General features: G+C 40.4%; 1 protein-coding gene across 2 annotated transcripts; it reads right to left on the bottom strand.

Annotated features, from left to right (window-relative positions):
• Positions 1 to 6173: 6173 nt before the first annotated feature.
• On the bottom strand, positions 6174 to 26708 carry LOC108413925. Of its 2 annotated transcripts, XM_037543196.1 has the most exons (5): positions 26558 to 26708; positions 17768 to 18052; positions 16547 to 16849; positions 7701 to 7985; positions 6174 to 6826 (listed from the first exon to the last, which is right to left on the bottom strand). In XM_037543196.1, the coding sequence occupies exons 2-5, from the start codon at positions 18045 to 18047 to the stop codon at positions 6516 to 6518; spliced, it is 1179 nt and encodes a 392-aa protein (XP_037399093.1). In that variant the 5' UTR covers positions 18048 to 18052; positions 26558 to 26708; the 3' UTR covers positions 6174 to 6515. The 2 variants fall into 2 exon arrangements, with proteins under 2 accessions (XP_037399093.1, XP_017542132.2); XM_017686643.2 differs by lacking the exon at positions 26558 to 26708 and having other exon boundaries at positions 17768 to 18182.
• Between the last annotated feature and the right edge of the window lie 1252 nt (positions 26709 to 27960).

The following is a 27960-nucleotide window of genomic DNA, read 5'->3' as shown; positions in this document are numbered from 1 at the left end:
ATAAGCCTTTGTATGTAATGAGCCTGGATTGTTAAGGAGTTAACACACTCTCTACAGAGAACACACTTTAATGCACATTTTAATGCAAAATTACTGTTTATTTGCTGAATTTAATGTAATAACCCCCCCCAATAACATGTCAATTCAAACTATTAGTGGAAGTTTTCATATTTAGGTTTGTGTAAACTTTCTTCCACTTAGAAAATCAACAAAATGTGTCATGTGATTGAGGGTGTGGAAAAATTTGCATACAACAGTACATGGAAATCAATGCAAGCTGGCTAAATTATTCTAAACTGCAGCATTGGCTCATTTAAGAGGTTAAATGAGTGGTTGCTGATTGGAGCAGAGGATTAGTATATTATTTCAGCTATTTTAATTTAGAAATTGTGAGTGTACCTGAAGAATCGGCTCTTTCTAAGGAAACGCCAAAAACATAGCGCTGTTTGACAGAGCTTTAACAGCTCGTTGCTTATCACATCAAGAAGAATCCTAATCATGTCGTGGCATCATGTTATCTTTCGCAGTTCTAGTGAAAAACTGCACGCATTCTTTTCATCTCATCATCATAACACATTCACCATCATTTTGTTTTGACTGAAAGTCAAAGAGCAAAACATTTGATGCAAATTGTAATCGGCAATGTTACGGTTCTAGTGTTCAGGTAATGCTCTGGTTATATGTGATGCCCTGCACAGCCACTATGCCTCAATCAGAAATGGCTGGGCGTGTTCAAACACTACAGTGTTATGCAATAACGATAGGAATTATGATTCAGACAGTGTGATATCAAACTTTTTCAAGCATAGTTTGTTTTCAGTAGTGCTGTTTTCCAAGGGGTCATGCATCATAAAATTGTAGGAGCAAACTTTTTGCACTATATAATTTATTATAAACTGTATTTAGATACTTCTCAAATAGACACTGACAAATAAACATCCATAAGATGGCACTGTTGTTCTTGCATGTTTCTCCCATGTCTTTTGACAGCTTAGTATATGTATTGATGCATCACATTTATCAAAAATATCCAGGTTACATTTTTAACATTGTTTTAATGTAACTATCACTATTGGTGACAATAGTGATAGTTAGAGCCCAAATAAAAGTGACAGAACACAGATAAGATTTCCCAATGAATGAATTAATAAACTTGTTCTTTTTTATTCTTGATTCTATATTACTCCTTTTTTAGGTGACTAATTTTTAGTTTCTCATCAAAAATGAAGTTTTCCACACTTCCAAAATAATTTTTGGAATGGTGGTTGGTTACTGTAGCAGGTAACACCTCTGCCTTCTATGCTGTAGGCTGGGGTTCAATCCCCAGCTTGGACAAGCACCCTACACTACACCAATAAGAGTCCTTGGGCAAGACTCCTAACACCACCTTGGCCTCCCAAGGTGGTGTAAAATGATCAGATTGTAAGTCGCTCTGGATAAAAGCGTCAGCCAAATGGTGTAAATGTAGCTTTTTTCAGCTTCTCTGGATATTTTCGATCTGTAGTCAGAGGTGGTCAGTAGACTGTTCTGAGAATGTTTTATTCAAAGTAAATGTGTTTAGTTTTTTAAATGTTAAAATGCATATGTGTCAGTACTTTTTGACACATACATGATGATACATGGACATATTCGCTTTTACTGGATTGATTTTGGACTGAATTGATCCATCAGCACTTTTTCTTTTCAATTCTATGTTTTGAATTATATTATTTGTAATATACAGTTCAGCGTTTAGGCTCACGACCTGTAGTTTTGCTGACAGATGTAGAAATGCAACAAAGAGAAATTTCAGCAATTTCACATCCTCCATTGATACGGCATTTAAGTTCAGCCCGAAAGATCTTCCTTGAACTCATAATTGCCTTGTAGGTCTATAATTTTGAAGTGAAGAGCTTACATAAGCTCCAACACAGATAGAAGTCATTAGAGGTGATCTACAGCTACAGAACAATGAGTGATTATGGTGAGTACATAACATATTTAATCTTCCTGTATAATAAAAGTGGATAAAAATATTTGAATAAGTTATATAAAGTGTACTGTTCATATCAATGCATTCAGTGTTGATTTCTATAGTTTTTTGTCTAATATTGTCTTCATGTTTTTTTTGTTTTGCTTGTTCAACAAGTGAGTTTGGATTTTTTGCATTGCATTTTTGGAAATACAATTTTGAAATTAAAATATAACGGGATATCACTGACTGTAACTCAACAAATCTGGCTTGTTTAATTATGATTATGAAAGTAAGAACACCAGAGGTTTTCAGACAGTAAGTGCAATGCCTTACTGAGGCATTCTTTGTAAACTATAACTTACTTGTTATTGTATAATACGTTTTTAAACTCTAAACTGCAGGTACATGTAATCGTAGAAGCCAAGCATATACTTTTAGTGGTAGCAATGTGGGAGCTTGGACCCCTATCATTGCCACTATTATATTCATTGAATGCCTTTTATACCCCAGTCTCATTGTTGTAGTGAATTTCCTTAAATTGTTTAGCAATTTTACTTACCACTGTGCTTGTTGAAGATGTTTAATGAAAGCCATGTCTCCAGTTATGTACTATGTTTGCTCCTTGAGAAGGGTATGGAAATATATTGTCACTGTCCAGAGAAAACCATGTATCTCCATTTTTGTCAATTTTTGTTTGAGTATTTTAGAAGCATTTTTGCCTTCTGTAAACATACCTTTTTTGGATATAATCTTTTTTCTTAGTACATACACAAGTTTTTCATGGGTCCTCCATAATCAGAAGTTTTCTTTCTTTCTTTCTTCTTTTCATTTTCCCTACAGTGCGCTTCTGTGATGCAGCAGATTACTCAGCTGGTGAGTATGAAACATGATTGCTTCTACTGTCCTATTCATTTTTTTTCTTTATGTTCTTTGTTAAGAAATAGCCAACTAAAGGCCTATTTATAGGTTCATATATAATATATTTCTTGATGCAATCCATATAATGTGTCATGTATAAAATACATTATTTTGCATTCATGCCTTCAGTAAAACATATTAACTGTCTTCGGTGGAGGTTGTGGAAAGGAATTGGCTACTGACAAATCTGTTAGATTGCAATGCAAGCACATGTGCAGATAGATTCCAGGTGGGGATTGAGCCCCTTCCCCTTTCAGCTCTCAGATTGTAAAGTGTCCCGTTGATTGATATGTATTGCAATTGAGTTCATTTGGCTGTTCCTTAAGTTAAGGGACCCTATCCTAGCGGTCATTGGGTGGAATGCAGGATACACCCTGGGCAGGTCGCCAATAAATGCCAATAAGTGCTCTTTAAAAAGGAAAAAGTCCTGTTAATTAACAGTTGTTACTACACAACCTGCTAAATAACTTCACTTTCAGTGCAAAGACAAATTCATTGGATAATTTTTGTCTATAAAGCAGTTACTGGTCAGCTTCTTTCATATTTGGCTGCATTTATATCAACAAACAAGTCTTGGGACCATTTCCGTTCTAATAGTTACATTCAGCTGGATGTTCTCACAGCACAGTCTGAATATGGCGAGGCAGCTTTTGTCACATTGCTCCCTCTGCAAGGAATGATCTGCACAAACATTTGAAATTGGAAGAATTATTTCCTCGATTGATTTTTAAAGATAAGTTTTTTTTCTGTTTTTGTTTTTAATCTGATTTTGACTTTTGGATTTGATTTTATATAAATACATTTTATATAATAAAGGTTAAAACAAAGGAAAATTAACTGTAAATGAAGAGTGTGATTCAATTTCTTAGAAATGCTGCCCTTTACTGTAATTTAACTAGTTTCATTAGTTTAACTAGATATTCTAACACACATTTTGGTTACATTAAAGGTCTCAAATTCTGTGTAAGATGCTAATAAGTGATTAAAAATTAATTATTTCATATTAGATACGTGTTCAGTAAATATTAACTATGACTTAGCTATTGATTTAAATCCTTTGTAATTCGTGATTAAGTACATAGTTAACATTTTGTTTTCAGTTCATTAATTAATTACTCATTAACTGTGTATTAACTGCACTTCATATTGCACTGATATTGAACTGATAAGTGTGAATAATCACATAAAGAAGTTACTTCAGAAGTCACCAGCACTTATAAATTAGTTAATTATCTGTTCATTTACTGATTTATTGTTATTAATGTATATGTATTTTATGTCCCTACCAGAGAAGCAAAACATTTTACTACAAATTATACTACAAACTCATGATTAAGATTTGACCAGTTACTGGCATCTTTCTCTTTAATTGTTTTTGTGTGGCCTTGAGAAAAGTGGAAAATCTACATTAGAAATTAATGTTTATTCTTAATGATTTTCACTTGAAACTAAACAGGAATAAACATAATTCAGGTTTTATGTCAAACTAAAATAAAACCCTCACACTTTCATGTTTCATCCAATTGAAGGTTCTTTAGGGATCCCAGAGTGGGTTTCCATGGTTTCACTCCAGAAAGAACCTTTGACATCACAAAATTGACCAATTCCATTAATATGTCTATATTTTATTATTTTGCTTATAAAAGCAACCATGTATATAAGCCACTGAATAAGAGGCCTTTGTTTTAGATCTGACCAGTATGTCCACTTAAGCTTCCATTGGGTTTAACAGTGAAGTGTGTAGAGCCTTAATCATGGGTTTGTAGTATAATTAGGATATTAGAAATCAGTGGTGTCACTTTATTGGAGGGACACAGGAAGTAATATGAGGAGTGGCTCAGTAATGTGAAGTCAGGAGTAATTAATGGTGAAAAGGCAAAGAGGACAGTGAGGCAGGTGAATGTGTGGATGTGAAGGACAGTGTCCGGAAAAGCTCAAGAACTGTTCTACACAAGATCTCAAAGTGCAGGAGAAAGATAGCAATAATCACTAATTAATTAATTAATTAACAGATGGAGCCCATTGGCAGTTTTATAAGCAGAAATTAGTGCACAGTTAATGAATAATTAAGCTGAGAACCAATGACAAACTAGATTAAAAGTGTTCTCAAGTAAGAATGACTTAATAAGTGACTAATTAATGACTAATGCTTAATAAGCACTTTATTAATATAAATACTGAGTAGTTAATGAAGTAGTTAATGACTTCTTAACATGATAATTCATCTTTCATGTGCGATCCTTAATGTGAAGTGTTACTCAGTAGGTTACCGTTAAAAGGACAGTAACAACCACTTAAGTAAATGCAAATATCTGTGGAACAAATGTGTATTAAAATAAATTTTAATCATTTGTTAAAATAGATCATACGTGTGTTTTATTTACACGCATTTTACCTTAAAAAACTGAAATGAACCATTCAATTTGACAGTTCTTTGTCCGTGAAAACAGTTTTATTACAAGATACTGTACTAATTACTTTTTCAGCTTTAGAAAAGAACAGAAACTTATGTTTTACAGATAATTACACACAACAACTAAACATAATATCACAATTTCATTATATAACATGTTCACTCTTTGGCTTTATTATTTTGGCCATGCTTTTTTGGGAAAGATGCTTTCAGTTTTTCAAAGAAATTTCTCCTCCAAAATCTCCAAATGTCCTCAAAGTCTTGCAAGTTCTATTTTCTACTTTTTATGATCCATATACTGGTTTTATTCTATTCAATTAGAACTGCTGTTTAGCAAACCTGCTACCCACCCTGCACCCTGACAGGTCTTCCATACAAAGATATGATGATCGTGACATCACATCATTAAAGAACACTGTTAATAGTACTAGTAAGCTAGTACGCTCATCTTTGACAGTGCTTTGTTTCCACAGGGTGTGGTTTTGTTGCAGCCCCATTTTGAAAATTGCTCTCTCCTGCACATCACGCAAAAACAGTAGTCTGTGGTTGATTATTTTGCATGTCAGCTACACGGCCCCTTCCTGTTAAAGTAGGCAGTTCTTTGCCATGTTTAGAGAAACATGGCACACACTAAGTTATTTAATCTACTTCTGTAAATTAACAACAGCAGCGTTCAAATACAGCGCTTTGTTTACCTAGTCCAACTACATGGTTTACATTTGTGTAAATTAATTTGAACAAACCTGCATCCTGAAATGACCTGCGTGCACACATCCTAATCAATACCGTCACGTGAATGAACCACATGCATATGAACAACAAGCGAACTAAGCAGAAGAGCAAGCAATTGCATACATAGAGAAATAAAAACCAGGTCAGAAAAGCAGCTCAGATATAATTTGAAAATGTTGTATTTGCGTATCAACATAGCTCTGAAATCTGACACATTAAAGCCAAAAAAATAGAAATAAAAAGTGCTGCTTCAGCTATGTTCACGTAGCAAGGTTGATATAGCATCAATCTCATTTTCTTTGCCTTAGTGGGTCACAAATCAGAGCTGTGAGTTAACAGGCAAATCGGATCTTTTCAAAACAGATCGGAGCCACTTTGGTTGCTTGATTCTGATCTTCAACATTGATGTAACTTGATGTAAGATAAAACTTCATCAGATTTCCACACATGTCCTAATAGTCAGACAGACTCTACTGGTGTATGTCTTATTACAGTGAGTTATTCATCGATTACAGCCTCTACACCTTTCACAACTCCTGCCACAAATTTCTTTGGCGTCTGCGCAATAGTTTTAATCCCAGCTGAAACTCCACCGGCTACTGGTGTAGTCAGCACATCTACCAACGCCATGGCCTTTTGTTCTTCTGAACAAGCACTGTCCACTTCGGTCTTTGCTTCTTCAAATCCGTCTGTGACCCCCTTGACGATGTCTACTGAGGTGTCCACCACAGCTTTCACGACCCCAATCGTACCCCCAGCAACTCCTGCTGCAGTGGCACCAATTGCCTTGTAGACATCATCTGAGTTTGCTGTGGAAACACATATTTGGCACAACATGTTTGGATCTTTACATTAACTTACATTAAAACTTCAGAACATATTTGACTCTTCTCTCGTAACGTTAATGTTTTCAAGATACATTTTTCTTATTACTGCTATTTGTTTTACTTCCGCTAGCTGTTATGCTAGTGTGTAATGCTGCAGTAATATTAAAATGTTCTGGTCCGTAGCCACATAAAACTGGAACTATAAAGAAACAGTAAGAAACAGGCTGTATTATGTGTTTTCTTTTCCCTTTGACATTGCATTAGAGAATGCATTACACCTCAAACATTAATGTAATAGACTTGGCATTCATAGACAGGGCTACCACTTGAGAAACTGAGGAGTGGTTCTATACTTGTGGTGCTGATATGACTTGGTATAATCTCATTCCAAATGACCATGTAAAGCCCTTAAATTTGACAGATAAAGTTTCAGACAATTTCTAGCACTGTACACTATGAACTTGTGATCTGAACATAATACATATAACAACAAAAGCTATGTTCACATTACAAGTCTCTTTGCTCAATTTAGACTTTTTGCTCACAGCAGATTTTTCTAACTCGATGGTTCACGTTTGTGTAAGTAACTCAACTCTGTGATTAATGACCCATCAACAGCATCATGTGAATGAGCTATGCATCACTAACTAACCAGCAAAATTAGCCTTTGGTGAAGATAACTTGCTCTATCTTTAGCTGGATCTTTCAGATCCGATTTGAAAAGCTCTGAAATCTGTTAATAACTAAAATAAATCAGAATTGTGCAGTTTCAGCCTTGTGATGTGAACGTAGACAAAAAGAAACTTTTTGATGTATGTTTCATTGAAATATGTCACTTCAGTTACGGCTTCCACACCTTCCACAGCTCCTTCCACAACTTTCCTTGGAGCCTTCGCAATGCCTTTAATCCCAGCTGAAACGCCACCGGCTACTGGTTTGGTCAGCAGATCTACAAATGCAAAGATCTTTTCCTCTTCTGTACGAGCTCTGTTGTTCTCAGCAATTGCTTCTTGAACTCCTTCTGAAAATCCTTTGGCAGCATCTACTGATGTGTCCACCAAGGCTTTTGCAGCCGCAACAGTACCTCCAGCAACTGCTGCTGCAGTGTCACTGACAGCCTTGAAGAAATAATCCATGTTTGCTGTGGAGACACATATTTGGCACGACATTGATAGTTAAACATACTGATGTTGTAGATTAGAGTTATACTTTCACAGCATCTGACACTCCATACTACCGTTCTAAGTATTTGCAGTACACCCATTAATATAGTGTGTACAGCCCATTAACTCAATGGGCTGGACTTTTCGTTTTTCATTTACTTTTCACTGGTTAAAATTGGGCTGGACTGCACCATTGCTGTCCAAAAAATGAGAGAGAGAGAGAGAGAGAGAGAGAGAGAGAGAGATTGACGTTTGATTAACAGGACCGGTCAGTTCATGGAGAGATATTAGAAGGTAATTGGGCATAGTGATGTTCTTGCACATTATCCCCTCCCCGTCTTGTGTTGGGGTAGTGCTGGGCTGGGCATTTCACTGAGTACATTTACATTAGGGGTGGGGGGAAAATCGATTCTTTGATACATCACGATGCAAACGTGGACAATTCTGAATCGATTCACAAATGTCAAAAATCGATTTTCTAATTTGATGTTTTCATTTATAACATAATGTTGATGGATCACAAAAGGTGGAACTTGGAACTGCGGCCGGACAGTCTCTGGCGGCACGTTACAAAACCGCATAAAAGCTACTTTAGATCAGGAGTCACAACTCAAATGTTAAGAAGATCCATTTTGTCCTTTCAACCAAAGTCAAACAACCTTGGGAGCCACAACATTTAACGTCCAGTATGTCTCAGTGTGTGATAATGCCCTAGTATAGGGTAAACAATATAAATGAAAATGCAGACTTGGCTACTTTGCTCTGCTTTAAGCTTCAGCTATAAGCTTTCATCACACCTCCGCCAGAAAACTTTTCCTCAGAAGTAGATTAGCTTATTGTAAAATGTCTCTCATCGTTCGACAGTTTTATGAAGCTGAAGTCGCTTTTTATTCTCCAGCTTCTTGTTCGAATTTTTCTGTTCCACCTTGAATTCTGCTTTTTCAGCTGAGATACATCTTCCCGTCTCAAAGATATTTTACTGACTCAGAAAATCTTTCAGAACTCTCACTCTGGTTTCTTTCAGATATATAAGCACATGTAAACTCTCACTCTGGTTTCTTTCAGATATATAAGCACATGTGAACTCTTACTCTGGTTTTTTCAGATATATAAGCGCATGTGAACTCTCACTCTGGTTTCTTTTGGATATATAAGCACATGTAAACTCTCACTCTGGTTTCTTTTGGATATATAAGCACATGTAAACTCTCACTCTGGTTTCTTTCAGATATATAAGCGCATGTGAACTCTCACTCTGGTTTCTTTTGGATATATAAGCACATGTGAACTCTCACTCTGGTTTCTTTTGGATATATAAGCGCATGTGAACTCTTACTCTGGTTTCTTTCGGATATATAAGCGCATGTGAACTCTCACTCTGGTTTCTTTCAGATATATAAGCACATGTGAACTCTCACTCTGGTTTCTTTCGGATATATAAGCACATGTGAACTCTTACTCTGGTTTCTTTCAGATATATAAGCGCATGTGAACTCTCACTCTGGTTTCTTTCGGATATATAAGCACATGTGAACTCTTACTCTGGTTTCTTTCGGATATATAAGCACATGTGAACTCTTACTCTGGTTTCTTTCAGATATATAAGCACATGTGAACTCTCACTCTGGTTTCTTTCGGATATATAAGCACATGTGAACTCTTACTCTGGTTTCTTTCAGATATATAAGCACATGTGAACTCTTACTCTGGTTTCTTTCGGATATATAAGCGCATGTGAACTCTCTCTCTGGTTTCTTTCAGATATATAAGCGCATGTGAACTCTCTCTCTGGTTTCTTTCAGATATATAAGCGCATGTGAACTCTCACTCTGGTTTCTTTTGGATATATAAGCACATGTAAACTCTTACTCTGGTTTCTTTCGGATATATAAGCGCATGTGAACTCTCACTCTGGTTTCTTTCGGATATATAAGCGCATGTGAACTCTCACTCTGGTTTCTTTTGGATATATAAGCACATGTGAACTCTTACTCTGTGCAAAACATGAACATGGGCAAAAGCAGTTCGCAGTATAGCTTGCACTTCATCTCCGCCACTGTGAAACAGTATGCTACTTTTTCTGTACCTAGATATTTGTTTCTACTAGAGATGGATTATATAAAAATAAGCACACAAGCAATTTCTCACCAGGATATTTATTTTTAGTGGGACCATATCTGATTTGGGTTTGGCATCAGTGAAACTATGGCAATCAAAGGTCAGTTCAAGTTCAGAAACACTCATAAGCCATGAGCGATCAACAATTTGCGTGGCAAAAAAAGTTGCTGCCAATGTGAACGCAGTGTCAGAGTAGTACCAACTTTGCTTATTCAGAAAATGTCTTTCATGGTAGACTGAACTCCTCCGGGCAAAGTTAAACATTCAACGTCTAGTATTAATGCATTTTGTGTGCATTTATGTTTTTGGTTTTAACCAGTTTTATTTCTCTCTTCTCTCTCTTTCTTCTTTTGTTGTCTTTTCTCTTTTAAGAAAACAAAGTGACTCCTTCTCCTCTTATTTAACCACATGTGCACCCTCTCCATAACTCTCTCTCTCACTCATGTACACACCTGCACTTTCCTGTTGTCTGGCTCATGCACTCTCACTGTGTCTCTCTTGCACTTTCATGCATACACACACACACACACACACACACTATTGTTAAATAGCCATTTAGCTCATATTCACTACAAATATACTGATTGCCAAGTCATTCATTTCTTTCAAGCGTTCCTTAGTAAACAAAATGACTCTATATAGAACCTTTTTGAAAAGGGTTCTGCTTTTGTTACGATGTTGAGGTTGTAGCAGTAGAAGAACTTTTTAAAATGCTATATAGAACCATCTACAACACATTCTCTATCCATCTGAAGAACCATTTCACCATGCACAGACCCATTTAAGCATGCAAATGGTTCTTTGAATCTTCTTGGTTATACATAGAACTGCTGTCTTTACTAAAGAACTCTTGAAGAACCGTCCTTTTTAGGAGTGTCAATAGTGTTAAATGTTTATTTTCTGTCTTGACGTCGTTCACGTACTGGCTGTTGCCAATATCTATATAAAAGTAATCACATTTATTAGAATTTGTAGGAATCAAATCATTGACATCACCTTCTAATTTTAAAATTAGAGACTGTGATATTTCATTATGTATATTGAAATATCACATTATACAGTCGTGGACTGGAGGTTAGGGAACCAGCCTAGCAGCCTGAAGATCACCGGTTCGATCCCCAGAGCCAAGAATACGTGACAGAAGTGCCCTTGAGCAAGACACCTAACCCCCAACTGCTCCCTGGGCGTTGTGGATAGGGCTGCCCACTGCTTGGGGCAAGCATGCTCACTGCCCCCTAGTGTGTATGTGGTGTTTCCAATTTCCCCATTGTGGGACTAATAAGGGTCTCTTTATATAGAGATTGATTAATATTCATGAAGCATTATATATTAATATTATACATGTGTGAACTTCAGGTCTCTGTGGAGGTTATTGGTTAGTATTTGTTAACTATCAATCTGGTGCCAACATACTTTCAGAATAAATGCAAGGCCATCCTTCATGCTGGTTCATGTAAAATGCTACTATAACATATTTAACACGTTACAGCACAATGAAAGTGTTTTACAGTTTTTTGATGGATGAGCACTACAGGAAAAATACGAAGCAGATTAATTGAGACAACATCACCAGTGGTGAAACATTGAGGGGTCATTTGTAAAGGACTAAGATCTTAACAGAGTATCAGTAACACATCAGCAACTCTTCAGTGAAGTAGGAGTAGTGAAGCATCTGAAAACAAGTAAAGGTAGATGTCCTGCCAGGCATTACTTACATTAAGTAGATGTATTGTTGCTATGTTACATGAAGTAGACTTAATATGCTACTTGACACCCAACCCAAAATTAACCCTCATCCTAACCCTAATCTTAAAAATCAACCCATCAGCCAATTAGCCACTAAAAAAGATAAATCAACAGCAGTCCATATACTATCCTGAAAAAGTATACAGTAAACTATCCATCCATCCATCCATCCATCCATTTTCTAAGCCGCTTCTCCGTCAGGGTCGCAGGGGGGTGCTGGAGCCTATCCCAGCAGTCTTGGGCAGAAGGCAGGATACACCCTGGACAGGTCGCCAGTCCATTGCAGGGCACAGTAAACTAGACTTACGTATAATTAGAGTTGCTTTGTGGCATTTCTTTGTCTATTTGCTCTATTCAAATATTTTTTTTTCCAAGCTCTAGATCTATGAACCAAATAAAACAGAGTATATCACATTGGCGAGTCAGATGGACACAGACATAAGTAAAAAAAATAAAACCACTTATTATCTGTATTTAAACTTAGTCCAACTAAGCATATTCACAAGAAAATACTCACTAGCAATGAGAGGTTAACCCTGGTAGGTCGTCAGAGCAGAGCAGAGAGAAGCTGTTATGTGCAGGGAGAGAGACTGTTAACCAGCACCTGTTCCCCTCACATATTTTAAAGCAAAAGTGAAAGTCCACTCATTCAGATGGAAAGCCCCCCCACCCAAAAAACTTTTCTCACCACATCCTGTTACAGTTCACTCAGATAATGGTGTTTCTCATAGCCTGTAGATCAAGGGCTTTCTAAAAAAAAACCTTGAGAGGAAGGAGAATGTGAGCTGGAAAGTGACTGGACATGGGAATGGACAGGAAGCTCCCTGGTTTTTGAGCTGCTGGTTCAGAAGGCAGGCAAGGACACCTGATCAGGGCATGCATTACAACAAGATAGGCAGCTGTTCAACTCAGCAAAGAAACACAGTTACGTTTATTTACACTCTAAAGAGAAGTAACTGGATACAGGGTAGTGTTGATAGAGCGCAAGCAGTGTAAACTATTACAGCCTGACTAAAAATGGACAGTCAGAAGGTAACAAAGACATGGGGCTTCCTGAGATCTCAGCACCACTGTAAGTGTGTTGAAGCAGCGGGGTGACAGCACCAAAATCTCTGTTTACCTTAATATTCTATGTCTACCCTGTCATCAGCATAGCAGTGGAAATGGATGCCAAGTCTACTCCTAACAGGTGTAGCTTATATAACACAAGAGGTCCTAAAGCACAACCTTGTGGGACACCATATTGTATTGGATTGTATGTGCAGACAATTCATTCTTTGTTTAACGTATTTATTACGACATCAAAACATCAAAGGTCAATGATACGTCAATGGTCTGGTTGCAACAATGGGTGGACCACAAAATATTTTGACTGAAGCTAATAGAGACTCATTGGATCATAAAAGGAATACTGCCACTTTAAGCTCTTACAGAAAGAGAGGTCCTCACAAAAAAAACAACAAAAAAAACTACTAATAGACATCATCTAGTGTTAAATTCATATATTATGTCATGATTGGCTCCTCCCAGTCCTGTACATGTGCTCCTTTGTTTTGGTCTTCCATGTGTGTTTGCTTTGGTTTAGTCCTGCCCCCTGTTTGGTTTCTCTGCCCCTGATTGTGTTCACCTGTCCCTCATTACCCTTTATTTAAGCCCTGTGTTTGCCCTTAGTGTTTGCTGGTCTTTGTCCTTGCCTTGTTTGATGTATCGGTCTGTTGGATGTTTTGGTCTGTTGTTTGAACGGTTTGTGTTGCTCATCATGTCTGTACCTGATTCTGTCCGTATTGGCTCCATGACCCTGGACCGTATTGACCACGACCCTGGATTTGCCCCTAATAAATCTCGCTTATCTCAGCATGTGTCCGCCTCATCGCTCCACCTTACATATTACATCAGGCCTGTAATCTTCACATACTGACTGGCTAAAGCTCTAGACCAGGACATGGTAAGTGGACCATAAAACAAATCACCATAAAACAAAATGCAATGTTATTGCTTGCATTGTTAATGTGTAACTACATCGTTATCAGACACAACAGAACGACAATGGGACGGCGTCCTTCAAAACAGTGTTAAACCAGACTCAGTGTGATATAAACTAGCTGGTTAGCTGACGGTGAAATGTGTGTATTTAGGGTTTTGAGCTGAAATAAAAAAAAAAAAAAAACACTTCTGGGAAAATTGTGGAAAATTCTGTGTTTTACAACTTAAAGTGGTAAATTAATAAAACTGTCCGTTTCCAAACATGTTACTTTTATGGCCATGTGCAGAAATTGCTGCAATGCTGTTCACCTGTAGCTCACAGACACATTATGTCTGATACCGCTTCAAACAAGGAGCCTGGAAAACAAGTCGTTCTGATGGGCAGAACACATTGAAGCTGAAGCTAATATTGTCTGTTAAAAACTCAACATGACTTCAGAACATCTCTGCTGGAATCTCACACACACACACACACACACACACACACACACACCACTGTCTTTTCTGCTGTTTTGTTGTTGTTGTTGTTGTTGTTGTTGTTAACTTCTCGTTTATTGTTTTGTTTGTCGAGACAAAAGTCAGCTAGTCTCAGTCGAGCTAGTCTTTCAGGTCTGGCGTTGATTATTTTCAGTTGTTTGTCTGAGACTGAGAATCAAGCAAAACACCTTGACCAACCACGCAGGCAGAACCTTTCATACACTTTCGGTTTACAGTAAGTTGAGGGTTTTCCAGTTGTAGCTTGTTTTCTCACCTTAACTGTTCAAACCCAGTCAGCAAAACCACTCTTCCTGTCAGCTGAATATAAACGACTAATAGACATCATCCAGTGTTAAATTCATACATTACATCAGGCCTGTAACCTCTCACATACTGACCAGCTAAAACTCTACACCAGGACATGATAAGTGGACCAAATCACTTGTTCTAGAAATGAATCCATTCATGTCCGACTAACAGTTCAGCCTAAATGCTTTATTGGTTTCAGATAGTTTCCAGATTTGTGTAGAAAAGCTCTGAGAACAAAAACATGGTGATGAAGGGACACGGAGGTCAACAGAGTGAGGCCAGTGAACAGAACCATACCCTGGCTGGTAAGTACGGTGTAATACTCTTTGCTGAAGAGCCGAGAAGCTTGGAGTTTGATAAAAAATGCTTTGCTGTAAACACTGTTCAAGCTTTCTTATAAACTATAGAACATAAACACACTTTTTATGGTCAAGCAGTGGGTCTGGAGTCTCAGTGAGAAACGATGATCCAATTTGTGATAGTGGATTAGTGGATAATGGCTAATTTATGGAAGCTTGATATTCAAATGTATTGATTTTTGAAGTGCTCTGCGTTATAAACTGTCTTTAAGAAGTGGGAATGTGTTCTAAGTGCTGTTACATGTCCGGCCTTGATAAGGGGTGTCTGGTCCGGCGCCTCTCTCTCTCTCTCTCTCTCTCTCTCTCTCTCTCTCTCTCTCTCTCTCTCTCTCTCTCTCTGTCTCTCTCTCTCTCTCTGTCTCTGTCTCTCTCTCTCTCTCTCTCTCTCTCTCTCTCTCTCTCTCTCTCTCTCTCTCTCTCTCTCTCTCTCTCTCATTCGTTAGTCTCTGGCCTCATTTGCTCCCTGTCTCTGCTACAGATCTTTTGTGGTGTTGGTTGTCATTACAGGATTGTGTGCCACACAGCAGCCAATCATCATGCAGACTTCCGGCCCTGGAGGAGGGACTTGAACTTTAAAAGCAGCCCAGCAAAGCTTGTGAGGAGGCTGGAGTTAAACCTATTAAGGCACAACAGGTTAGATTTATGCCATTCCAACTGTGTTCACATAACAAGGTTGAAATAACATAAATCAGATTTTTTTTGTCTAAGTGGGTCACAAACCAGAGCTGTCTGGACATAGAAATCTGACCTTTTTAAAAAAAGATGTGAGCCACTTTGGCTACCTTCACATTACAAGTCTCATTGCTTGATTTCAGATTTTTTTGCTGAGGTCTGATCTTTAACATCGATGTAGGCAAGTGACTCAAATGTGTCTCAAATCAATGATGTCGCATGAATGAACCATGTGCAACCATCATAAGCAACAGATTAACCAGCAGAACAAGCCTTCATCGCAAAGACAGCTTGCTCTCCGCTCCGTTTTCAGGCTTGAACTTCAGGTTTTGCACTGCTGCCAGAGGAAATGCTGAACGATGGCACATGCACAGGAAAAAACCAACCCAAGCATCTTTTTGAGGCCACATGGCCACGGATATGCATATATCTTGGGATATATATCGAGACCTGATTTGAAAAGATCAGATTAGAGTGTCCACACAGCTAAAAACAAACAGATCTGTGTCACATGTTCACAGTGGCAATGTGAGCATAGCTTTCCATAAGTAGGCCTAGATTGCATGCATATTCGATTGATGGTCATGCGGGAATTCCCTGAATGCCCTGAGCAGATTTCATTTATTTTTTTCTCTACTGTGTCTGCCCCATCGTTCAGCTTCATTCATGTGATGTTACTGATTAAGATGTGCCCATGCCGCCTGTTTCAGGAGACAGATTCATTCACATTAATGACAGCTTTGTGTCCTTTACCTACATAAATGGAAACCATCAAGTTAAAAAGATCTGATCTGATCTGTTCAGCAGTGAGGCTTGTAATTTGAACACAGCATGAAAGAAACGCTTTGGTATGTGTTTTACTTAAGGCCTGTTACCCGATACAGCCTCCAAACCTTCCGCAGTTCCTGCCATAACTTTCCTTGGAGCCTGCGCAATGCCTTTAATCCCGGCTGAAATTCCACTGGCTACCGGTTTAGTCAACACATCTGCATATGCCATGAGTCCTTCTTCTTCCATGGAAGAGGTGTCCACCTCATTCCTTGTTTCATCAAGTCCTTCTTTAACTCCCTTGACAACGTCTACTGAGGTGTCCACCACAGCTTTCATGACACCAATTGTACCTCCAGCCAATCCTGCTGCAGTGACACCAATCGCCTTGAAGACGTCATCCGTGTTTGCTGTGGACACACATATTTGGCACAACATTAGTAGTTAACTCACACATACCATACTAGCATATTAAATATTAATTGTAGTGCTGTCGTAATTAATGCGGTCTGAGGTATCAAACTGTCACAGGGGTGGCTATCGTGAGGGTACCTCTTTGGTTTGTTTAACTAGGGAACATAATTGTACCTTAGTCCATTGAAATGATACATGTTTATTTAATAAGACTTCAAACACCTGGTCTTGTTTCTATTCTTTTCATGTGATCATTCAGTTTTAAAATATTAGTTTATGAAAAGGTGTAAATTCATGTCTCTCCTGTAGAAACTCATTTAAGGTAAACACTTGGGATTTAAAATGTGTAATGCACTTTTAGAGAACATTCATGGTGTTTGCACCTTGATGGACCTGCACAGTACCTGTTTTTCTGACAGTTTACAGTGCACAGTGTACAGTACAGGGCTTTAGGGGCATAGAACAACAGTAAAAGCAAGTGGCAAACTTTGTTCTTGTAGTCCTGATATGACTTGGTATAAACTCATTCTTAAACTGTAATCTTAAGGTCTCAAAATAGTACATTATACAACAACAAAGGCTGTGTTCACATTAAAAGCTTCATTGCTCACTTCAGATTTTTTTGATCAGATCGGATTTCTTATTCTTGATGGTTAACATCTGTGTGAGACTGAAGGTGCACGATGATGCAAACACACACAAATTCACAAATCCTCATTAAGGTCAAAAGCATCTCAATTTGTATGCAATCTAGTGCCACATATGAAAGTGGCTCAGATCGGTTCTGAAAAGATCAGATTTGCGCATCAACGCAGCTCTGAAATTTGTGCAGTTTCAGCCTAGCAGTGTGAACACAGCCAAAAAGAAACTTTTTGATGTATGTTTCATTGAAACTGAAACTTATGCTTCCACACCTTCCACAGCTCCTTCCACAACTTTCCTTGGAGCCTTCGCAATGCCTTTAATCCCAGCTGAAACGGCACCAGCTACTGGTTTAGTCAGCAGGTCTACAATTACTAAGCGCTTTTCCCCTCCTGTACAAGCTCTGTCCTTCTCAGCCATTGCTTCTTGAAATCCTTCTGAAATTCCTTTGGCAACCTCCACTCGTGTTTCCGCCAAGGCTTTTGCAGCTGCAGCAGTACCTCCAGCAACTGCTGTTACAGTGCTACTGACAGCCTTGAAGAAATAATCCATGTTTGCTGTGGAGACACATATTTGGCACATTACTGATTGTTATATTCATGTTTGTAGATTAGAGTTATACTTCCACTGCATCTGAACTTGCATACTACCATTGTGAATATTATTTGCAGGATTCATTAATATAGTACATACAGTGCATTATTAACGCAATGATTATGAAATGAGTGGAAAACTTTTTTGTTTTTAATTCATTACTGCATCACTGCGGTTAAAATTGGGCTGGAGCGCTGCAGTATATTGAACATTTTTAATTTTGTTTATCATTTCATCAGCTGTCTTTTACATTGTCTGAACACTCTGTGAAGACTGGACTGATAGAAATGATCTAAAATCACTTTGATTCTCTAAAATGCTCTTAGAATGAGTCCCAGGTCAGTTCTCTGTGCTCTCTGTTGTCCTTAATAGGTAATGAGTCAGATGATTGCAGAGTCATCATAAAACTTCTGCAGATGGCAGTTCGGTGATGTCAAGTGTGATACCCATCCTCGCCACCAGAGGTCAGGCTCACCCGAATACTGACATTCTCCCTCGTTGCAACCTGACCCCTCACCTGCAGCTCATTTCAAATCAAATCAAATCAAATCAAATCAAATTTATTTGTATAGCGCTTTTTACAACGGATGTTGTCACAAAGCAGCTTTACAGGATTTCAGAAAAGACAAAGTTTCCACAGGACTGAAAGAATGTACAGAATGTACAGAAACCCCCCAGTGGGCAAGCCAGGGGCAACAGTGGCAAGGAAAAACTCCCTCAGAACTGAGGAAGAAACCTTGGGAGGAACCAGGCTCACCAGGGGGGACCCATCCTCCTCTGGTCAAACTACCTACAAGTGATTATACTACTAATATTAATAGCAGTAATATTGATATTAGGAATATCTAGGAGTCTATGAGAACATCAGGGTAGGGTGGGCAGCTCATCCAAGGAGGTTGGTGGTAGCTGAGGCGTGGGCAGCTGGTCTGAAGTGGGTAGCAGGGGGGCTCGGCAGTCAGTCGTCCTTCAGTGTCCAGCCGGACATGTGGGTGATTGTATACTCGGAAAGAAAGCAGGGAGATGGAATTAGTTTTGTTCTATCCGTTTGTACATAAACAGGGGATGTAAACATTCCCAGAGTGTGGCTAACGACTCCGGCAGATCTGACTATGACAGCTTAACTAACAGGAGAGAACCAGAAGGACACACAGACACGGCAGCACTCTGAGACAGTCTGGCATCCCTCCGCTCCACCGTCCACAAACTTGAGTGACCGCGTGCGAGCAGCGGGACGACATTACCAGCGTCTCAGTTTACTATAATTCCCTGTGTCCATGGACCCCTGGATCTGCTGCCTTTATCTAGGGGGGGAACATTACCTACCAAAAGCTAAACTGAACAAGTGTGTTTTCAGCCTAGTCTTAAAGATTGAGACCTGACTATTTAAGGACCTTCAATACACTCCTCAGTGCGAAGTATTCCCAGTCTATCTGCATATCAAGCATTGTCTCCTCATTGTTTGTTTTTGGATTGCCTTGACCCTTTTCTGCACTCTTTGACTCTTCTTCTGGATCTCCCTTTGGTGCTTTTGCTGGTTTTAGATTTTTCTAGTGTTTTGACCTCTGGACTGTTTTTGAAGTTGACTTTGGTTTTTGTAGTTGATGAGGTCCTTCAGTTGCTGTGTCTTTGGTACTGGTACCACACAAGATGTTTTCCACAGGACTTAGGGAGCTGGGCACTGATTCCATCTGGACCTGCAGCTGTCTTCACTTTGAATTTGCTAAGCTCCTTTCCCACCTGGGCTGCTGTAAGGCACAGATTGGAGCGGGAGGCTGGGTGCTGGAGTGTACGGGTATGTCATTTGGGCTGACAGCAGCACCAGTGCAGGGGGTTGAGGTGAGGGGGCAGAGCAGTACACTGGAAGTGCAGAATGGGGGGTTGCAGCAGGGGTAACGATGTGGGGTAAGGTGAGAGATCAAATCTATTGAAAAACAGTGATCATTGAGATCATTCACCTACTTTTGGTCTCCTACAGCCTGGAGGTTGAGTTTCGTGTGGTTGGAGATTGTTTTAGGCTTTTCCAGACATCACTGATGTTGTTCTGCAGTTATTCCTATAGTTGGCTTTTCCCTCCCTGATTTTTCCATTCAGATTCCTCTGCACAGATCTCAGCTCCTCCTTGTCTCCTAATCTAAAAGTCCTCTTTCTCCTTTAGGAGAGCTCTTATATAATCGTTAATCTAAGGTTTGTTCTTGAAGATCTTGACAACTGAGGGAAGAACATATTTAAAACTTCTCCTCCTGGCATGAGGCAGAGCTCTGGTATGACTCCCCCTGTCTTTTCCTCCTCAGCTCACATGAGATATTGGTTCTGTCATCTGGCAGCAGTGTTGTGTTGCCTAGCACTTAAAAAATTATCCCTCCTGCAAACAGAGTTCTCTTCAGGATCTCCAGACACAGCCATAAACAGTAAGCAAGGACCTGGGCAAACTCTACAAGTTTGCTGTCCATGGTGCAAAAACTCTTGGCAAAAAAAAAATCAAAAAGCATAAATACTTTAAGAAAGAAGAGAATAAGTACATAAAGTAAGAAAAAGTTCAAAGGAAGCTAAAGCTGCTGCAGCAGGCTGCCACCCTTGCAGTGATCTTGGAAAAAGAATGGGATTAATACTGGTGGGAGGCTCATTCCTCTCTAACCTCTGGTCACCCAGGAGAAACTAGGACCTGTCAGTTACTATGCCACAAATATTGGTGGGAGTCCATGCTTAAAAATTAATTATTTTGTAGTGTCTTGTTCTATTTGTTCAGTGTAAGACACCCGAATCTCTACCTGCTGGTAAACTAGTGCCGTTGCCTCTACCCAACAGACCTGTCAGTTATGTTACTGATTTACTGGAATCACAAGGACACACCACCATCCTCACGGAACATTGATCGCTTTTCTCATGGTGTTTGTTTGATCTCTCTCTTCCACTCCCAGTGTCTTTCAGACTGCAGAAGCTCTGTTTAATCAAGTGTTTAGATTTTTTGGAATACCTGAGGATATCGTGTCTGACTAGGTTCGACAGTTTACCTCTCAAGTATGGGCTGCCTTCTTTGAAAGTTTGGGAGTGTCTGTTAGTCTCTCTTCTGGGTAACATCCTCAGTCGAATGGCGACGACATAAGGAGCAGGCTGATCATTGTCGGAATGAGACTCCAGTGTACCAGCCAGGAGACAGTCTGGTTGGCCACAAGGGACTTCAGACAATTGGAGAGAAGTTGGAAACTGTTGCCTAAATATATAGGTCCTGTTAAGAGAATTGATGAGGTTACTTATTGGATGGACTTACCCCCTCGATTTAAAGTGTCTTGTTCCTTTCATGTATCCTGAAATCTGTGATTACCGGCCCTCTGGATGAAGCCTCACCAGATGTCACGCCACCCCCGCCAGACGTGAGAGATGAGGAATCCGTTTATGCTGTCCACATGTTGCTGGAAGCCAGCAGACGAGGGGGGCTTATCCAGCATTTGATTGACTGGGAGGGATATGGTCCAGAGGAGCAGGGCCGGGTGCCAGTGAAGGATGTCTTGGATCCTGCTCTCATCACGGAATTCTATAATCGCCATACAGAGAAGCCTGCTGCTCGTCCTAGGGGCCACCCAAGAAAGTCTCTCCAGCTCGCTCCCTGCTCATTTGAGGGGTCCGCGTGATCGGATCCCTTCTGTTCAGTGCCTCGGCAGCTCTGGGTCTACCCCTGATTGGAAGTCTGGTAGTGGGTGAGGCGGACGGTAAAACAACCGCTAAGAAAGCTAAATCAACAGCAGTTCATACAATATGTCACATCCTCCAAGTACCTCAGTGGATTCGGATTCAATCCCCCAGATTCCTCAAACTGGTTTGTTGAACATGACAATGAGTTCATTGTACTCCTCCAGTGGCCTCCACAGTCACCAGATCTCAATCCGATAGAGCACCTTTGGGATGTGGTGGAACGGGAGATTCGCATCATAGATGTGCAGCTGACAAATCTGCAGCAACTGCGTGATGCCATCATATAAATATGGACCAAAATCTCTGAGGAATGTTTCCAACACCTTGTTGAAAGTATGCCACAAAGAATTAAGGCAGTTCTGAAGGCAAGTCACTTTTAAAAATGCATGACGTACATAGACGCAAGTACAAAAATGGAAAATCACTTATGTGCATTTTGTGGAAAGTTTTTAGTTAAGCTTTTAATAGTGAAAAATCTTGGGGGGAATTTTTATCACCATATCCCATACAGTTTGCTTGATATTACCATGTCTAAGGCCTTCCAGCACTTCCGGCGCCGACGCGAGCGGCAGCCTTCCAGCAGCTCCGTGTAGCGGTTCACCTAAAGTGAACTTTTTTCATTCTTTACTTTCCTTGTTTGTCTCTTACTACGTTGTAGTTTGTGTTTTTATGTACCCCATGGATACGGATCGCCAGAATCTGCATAAGGGCTGCAGAAACTTTGTTTACTCGAGGGAAGAACTTCTCGCACTGAGAACAAAGAGCCGCGCCGGCGTGATGCACCCCATTCCAACGGAGCTGAGGCGCAGCTTCAGGGGCTGCAGAGCCGGGGCTAAGCTAAAGGCTAAACAACGGGAGAATCGCTGGAGATACAAGCCTTGTATTCCTGCAGTGGTGATGGGCAACATGAACTCGCTGGTCAACAAGATGGACGAGCTTGCAGCATTAGTGAGGAACCAGAGGATCTACCGGGAATGCAGTCTCTTCTGCTTTACAGAGACTTGGCTGACCGCTAACATCCCCGATGCTAATGTAAACATCCTCGGATTCGTCACGGTGAGGGCGGACAGAGACTGCGCGCACAGTGGCAAAGCTAAGTGCGGTGGGCTCGCTATCTTCATTAACAACAGATGGTGTAATCCTGGACATGTGACTGTTAAAGAGACTGTCTGCTGTCGGGATGTTGAACTGCTCGCGGTGAGTTTAAGACCATATTACATCCCGCGGGAGTTTTCACACGCCATTGTTGTATGTGTGTACATGCCCCCCCGAGCGGACACGGAGGTGGCGTGTGACGTCATACACACGACCATCGCTAGGCTTCAGACACAACACCCGGATGCCTTCGTCGCGCTGTCTGGTGACTTCAACCACGTCACGCTGGACTCCACACTGACCTCATTCACCCAGTATGTGGACTGTCCCACCAGGAAAAACAGGACAATTGACCTCCTGTATGCTAACATCAGTGATGCATACACGGCCATCCCTCTGCCCCCACTTGGAAAATCTGACCACAATCTGGTTTTTCTGCAGCCTCGGTACAAATCCTGTGTGATGAGGCAACCATCAACAACACGCTTCTTCAGGAAGTGGTCTAAGGAGGCAGAGGAGACCCTGAGGGACTGCTTTGTATCCACAGACTGGAGTGTGACTCTCACAGCAAGGACATTGAGGGGGTAACAGACTGCACAACTGACTATCTGAACTTTTGCATGGACACTGTGGTTCCTGTAAGAACTGTTCGCTGCTTTCCTAATAACAAGCCCTGGATTACAAGTGACGTAAAGGACCTCTTAAACAAAAAGAAGAGGGCCTTTAAAGACAAGAACCAGGAGGAGCTGAGGAACGTTCAGCGGGAACTCAAGTCCTGCTTAAAGGAGGCTAAGGAGACCTACAGAAGGAAGGTTGAGCAGAAGTTACACGATAACAAAATGAAGGAGGTCTGGGACAGTATGAGGACAATCACAGGATGCAAGCCAAGGAGTGACAGTGTAACAGCTGGAGGTGTGGAGAGAGCGAACAAACTCAATCTCTTCTATAACCGGTTTGATTGTCCTGTTTCATCCTCATCTGCTTCTGTCTGCCCTGCCATCACAGCAACCTCAGCCTCTGCCCCTCCGGACACCTCACTCCCTCTTCTCAGTGCTGCACAGATCTCCCTCCCACAGACTGTCACCACACCCAGTCCACCCCCCCTCACCCCCCACTTCTCTGCAGACCAGGTCACAGAGGTGCTGAGGAGACTCCGCTCAAGGAAGACAGCTGGACCTGACAAGGTGAGCCCGAGACTTCTTAAGGCTTGCGCCTCTGAACTTGAGTTACCCTTGTCGAACATCCTCAACATGAGCCTGCAGCTGGGGAGGATTCCTATGCTGTGGAAAACCTCATGCCTGGTCCCTGTTCCCAAGAAACCTCACCCCAGTGAGCTCAACGACTACAGGCCAGTTGCGTTGACGTACCACATTATGAAGACCATGGAGCGACTGCTTCTCCCTCTTCTCAGACCCCAGGTACAGCATGCACTGGACCCTCTCCAGTTTGCCTATCGAGAGAGGATTGGTGTCGAGGACGCCATCACCTACCTCCTCCACCGAACCTACTCTCATCTGGACAAGGGGAATAGTGCTGTGAGAATCATGTTTTTGGATTTCTCCAGTGCTTTTAATACCATCCAGCCCCCACTTCTCAGAGACAAGCTGGTGAAGATGCAGGTGGATCCTCACCTGGTGCAGTGGATCATGGACTATCTCACCTGCAGACCACAGTACGTGAGGCTGACTGACGGTACATCTGAGACTGTTGTCAGCAGCACTGGAGCACCACAGGGGACTGTGCTCTCCCCCTTCCTCTTCACTCTCTACACATCAGACTTCCAGTACAATTCTGAGATGTGCCATCTGCAGAAATTCTCGGATGACACTGCCATCGTTGGATGTGTCAAGGGTGGTCAGGAGGAGGAGTACAGGAGACAGGTGGAGGAATTTGTTGCTTGGTGTCGACTGAACCAACTGCAGTTGAACATATCCAAGACCAAGGAGTTGGTGGTGGACTTCCGTAGGTCTGGACTACCCCTGCAGCCAGTCTCCATTGAGGGGGTTGATGTGGAGACGGTCAAGACCTACAAGTACCTTGGTCTGCATCTGGACAACAAACTGGACTGGTCAACAAACACGAACACCCTGTACAGGAAAGGACAGAGTCGGCTCTATTTCCTGAGGAGACTGCGGTCCTTTAACATCTGTAAGAAGCTTCTGCAGATGTTCTACCACTCAATCGTGGCCAGCATTCTCTTCTATGCTGTGGTTTGCTGGGGAGGCAACATGAAGAGAAGAGATGTATCAAGGCTGGACAAGCTGGTCAGGAGGGCCGGGGCAGTGGTGGGAGTGGAGCTGGACTCTCTGGTTACAATAGCAGATAGGAGGACTTTGGATAAATTGCTTTCTATCATGAACAATGATAGTCACCCACTTCACACCATCATCATGAAGCAGAGGAGTGTGTTCAGTGGCAGACTGCTGTCACAGAGCTGCACAACGGACAGACTCAGAAGATCATTCATTCCGAGAGCCATCAGACTCTTCAACTCCTCCCATCAGGGACGGGAGGCTGCTGCTGACTGAGTTTAATCCAGTCACACTACATGGACATTATTCAACTACTCAACCGCTTAGTTATTTATTCATAATTACACTTCCCCAACCTCTCTTACACTCAAGTACATTTACTTAGGGTGTGGTATTCATATATTCACATATTCACTTTACAGAACTATATTTTTACATGTACATATTAATAATTCTATGGCACATCAGTCAAAATCTACTGCACTGCTCCATCTACAGATAGATCTTTACCTTGTACAGAAAGTCTTTATACCCTTATATATTTTCTATTCTTCTGTGTTTGATAGATGTTGAATATGTTTCTTATTGTATTGTGTTGTTGCTGCTGGATGCCTACATTTCCTTCAGGATCAATAAAGTATCTATCTATCTATCTATCTATCTATCTATCTATCTATCTATCTATCTATCTATCTATCTATCTATCTATCTATCTATCTATCTATCTTATTAGGGGGAGCTCAAAATTAACAGTCAAACAGGGAACCCCTCCTTCTCTGGCTGACATGCTGCAAAACATGACATCTTGTCAAGTGAAATGATCTTAAATCTGTTCAATATATCTAATATGTCCCATTTTGAGATGGTTGAGCACTGATTATAAGATTATCTCGCTAATTGCCAGATATTTTTCACTTGTTTTCAGTCATTTCTTTGAGTAAAATGATCTCACTATATTGGCAGATAATTTGGCTGGTTTCAGGCACATTTCATAATACAAGCAAAATAATCTTCCAATAAAGAGAGATCATTTCATTTAAATATATTTCAAACAAGTAAACAGGTAAATAATCTCACATTAAGCTTAAAACAATATCAACAGAAGAAATATTACATATATTGTCTAAATTTAAGATAATTCTACTTGACCAGATGTCATTTTGTGCTTAAGCCTGTGTTGCTTAGTTAGTGGCAATATTCTAATAACAATAATCTGCAGATGCCACATTTTGTAATAAGTAACACATTTTATTTATTATTTTATTTACAAATGTATTGTATTATTATATTTACAATCATTACGCATAAAATGCAATAAAGTGTAAAATGTGAAAAAATATGTGCAGTCAGATGTTTAAAAACATAACCCCCCCTCCCCCCCCAAAAAAAAAACTCAGCATGATGTATAATAAAAGATGTTTGAATACTCACTGTGAAGTACAGAGTAGCTAGAACTGTTCCTGGTTCCTGTGATGTCTTCTGGATGCTCACAGACATGGCATCCTTTTAAATCTTTCCCTGCCTTCCAAAATTAACCTACACACGTGACGTTTTCCCGTAAACCCAGCCTGTTCTTGTAGGAGCTGTTTGCCACAGGAACTCACGCTGGAGATTGTTATGGAACCTTTTAGCTCCACTCCATTTCCTGGCTTTTGTTGACTGGTGCCTGATTTCATTACCCCTGTGTATAATGCTCAGTCTGTTTGTACCCTCTGTCGAGTCTTGCATGTTAATAACCTACAAACAATTTACTCTAAAGAGAAGCAACTGGACACAGTGTATAGTGTTGATAGAGCGCAAGCAGTGGACAAGCTATTACAGCCTGACTAATAAAGGACAGTCAGCGGGGTGGCAGCACCAAGATCTCTAATTACCTTCATATTCTATGTCCATGAACAGTTTTTCGTAAAAACTACCCTGTCATCAGCATAGCAGTGGAAATGGATGCCAAGTTTCTTCCTAGTAGTTCCCAGTGGTAGTTTATATAGAGCAAGGGGTCCTAAAACATAACCTTGTGGGACACCATTTTGTATTCTATGTGCGGTCACTTCGCTTTTTGTCTCACCTATTTATTATGGCATCCAAGGTCAATGATAAGTCAATGGTCGGGTTGCAACAAATAGACCATCAAAGTGTTTAAGTGTAAGCCAACAGAGACGCATTGGAGCTGTGCTTGATCCAAATTAATATGAAAATTTTATACGCTTAGAGAGTTTTATAAAAGGAATACTGCCACTTTAAGCTCTTACAGAAAGAGATGTCCTGACAAAGAAACATGATCTTTTGTGTCTCCATTTGAACATGTCTCTCTGTAAGCGCTGAAATTGTGACGCCAGGTTCTAAAGGGGGAAAAAAAAACAATATAAATTATACTTATAATGTAATCTACTATATTCACTACTGATGAATGCATTACCACTAATAACTACATAGTTATCAGACACAATAGGACGACAATGGGACGGCGTCCTTCAAAACAGACTGTTAAACCAGACTCAGTGTGATATAAACTAGCTGGTTAGCTGACGGTGAAATGTGTGTATTTAGGGTTTAGAGCTGAAATGAAAATCTGTTCATTTAGGTATTCCAGACACATCCGGGAAAATTCCGGAAAGTTCTTTGTTTACAAGTTAATCTGATAAATGAATAAAACTGTACGTTTCCAAACATGTGACTTTTACGGCCATGTGAGGAAATTGCTGCTGCTTTGTTGTTTAACTTCTCATTTATTGTTTTGTTTGTCAAGACAAAAGTCGTGTTTGTTTCTGCTATAAATGGTGATGAAGGGACACGGAGGTCAACAGAGTGAGGCCAGTGAACAGAACCATACCCTG

Source organism: Pygocentrus nattereri, chromosome 12 (genome assembly GCF_015220715.1).
Source record: "Pygocentrus nattereri isolate fPygNat1 chromosome 12, fPygNat1.pri, whole genome shotgun sequence".
Taxonomy (NCBI): domain Eukaryota; kingdom Metazoa; phylum Chordata; class Actinopteri; order Characiformes; family Serrasalmidae; genus Pygocentrus; species Pygocentrus nattereri.
This window is presented reverse-complemented; position numbering and strand designations above follow the sequence as displayed.

What these genes read in the sequence shown, in the direction of transcription:
- LOC108413925 (XM_017686643.2), bottom strand. Translation starts at nt 18,077, where the DNA reads ATGTGCCAAATATGTGTCTCCACAGCAAACATGGATTATTTCTTCAAG. An exon ending in TGTGGAAGGAGCTGTGGAAG is followed by an intron (nt 16,850 to 17,767) that starts GTGTGGAAGCAT and finishes GTGTGTCCACAG; the next exon opens with CAAACACGGATGACGTCTTC. An exon ending in TGTGGAAGGAGCTGTGGAAG is followed by an intron (nt 6,827 to 7,700) that starts GTGTGGAAGCCG and finishes GTGTTTCCACAG; the next exon opens with CAAACTCAGATGATGTCTAC.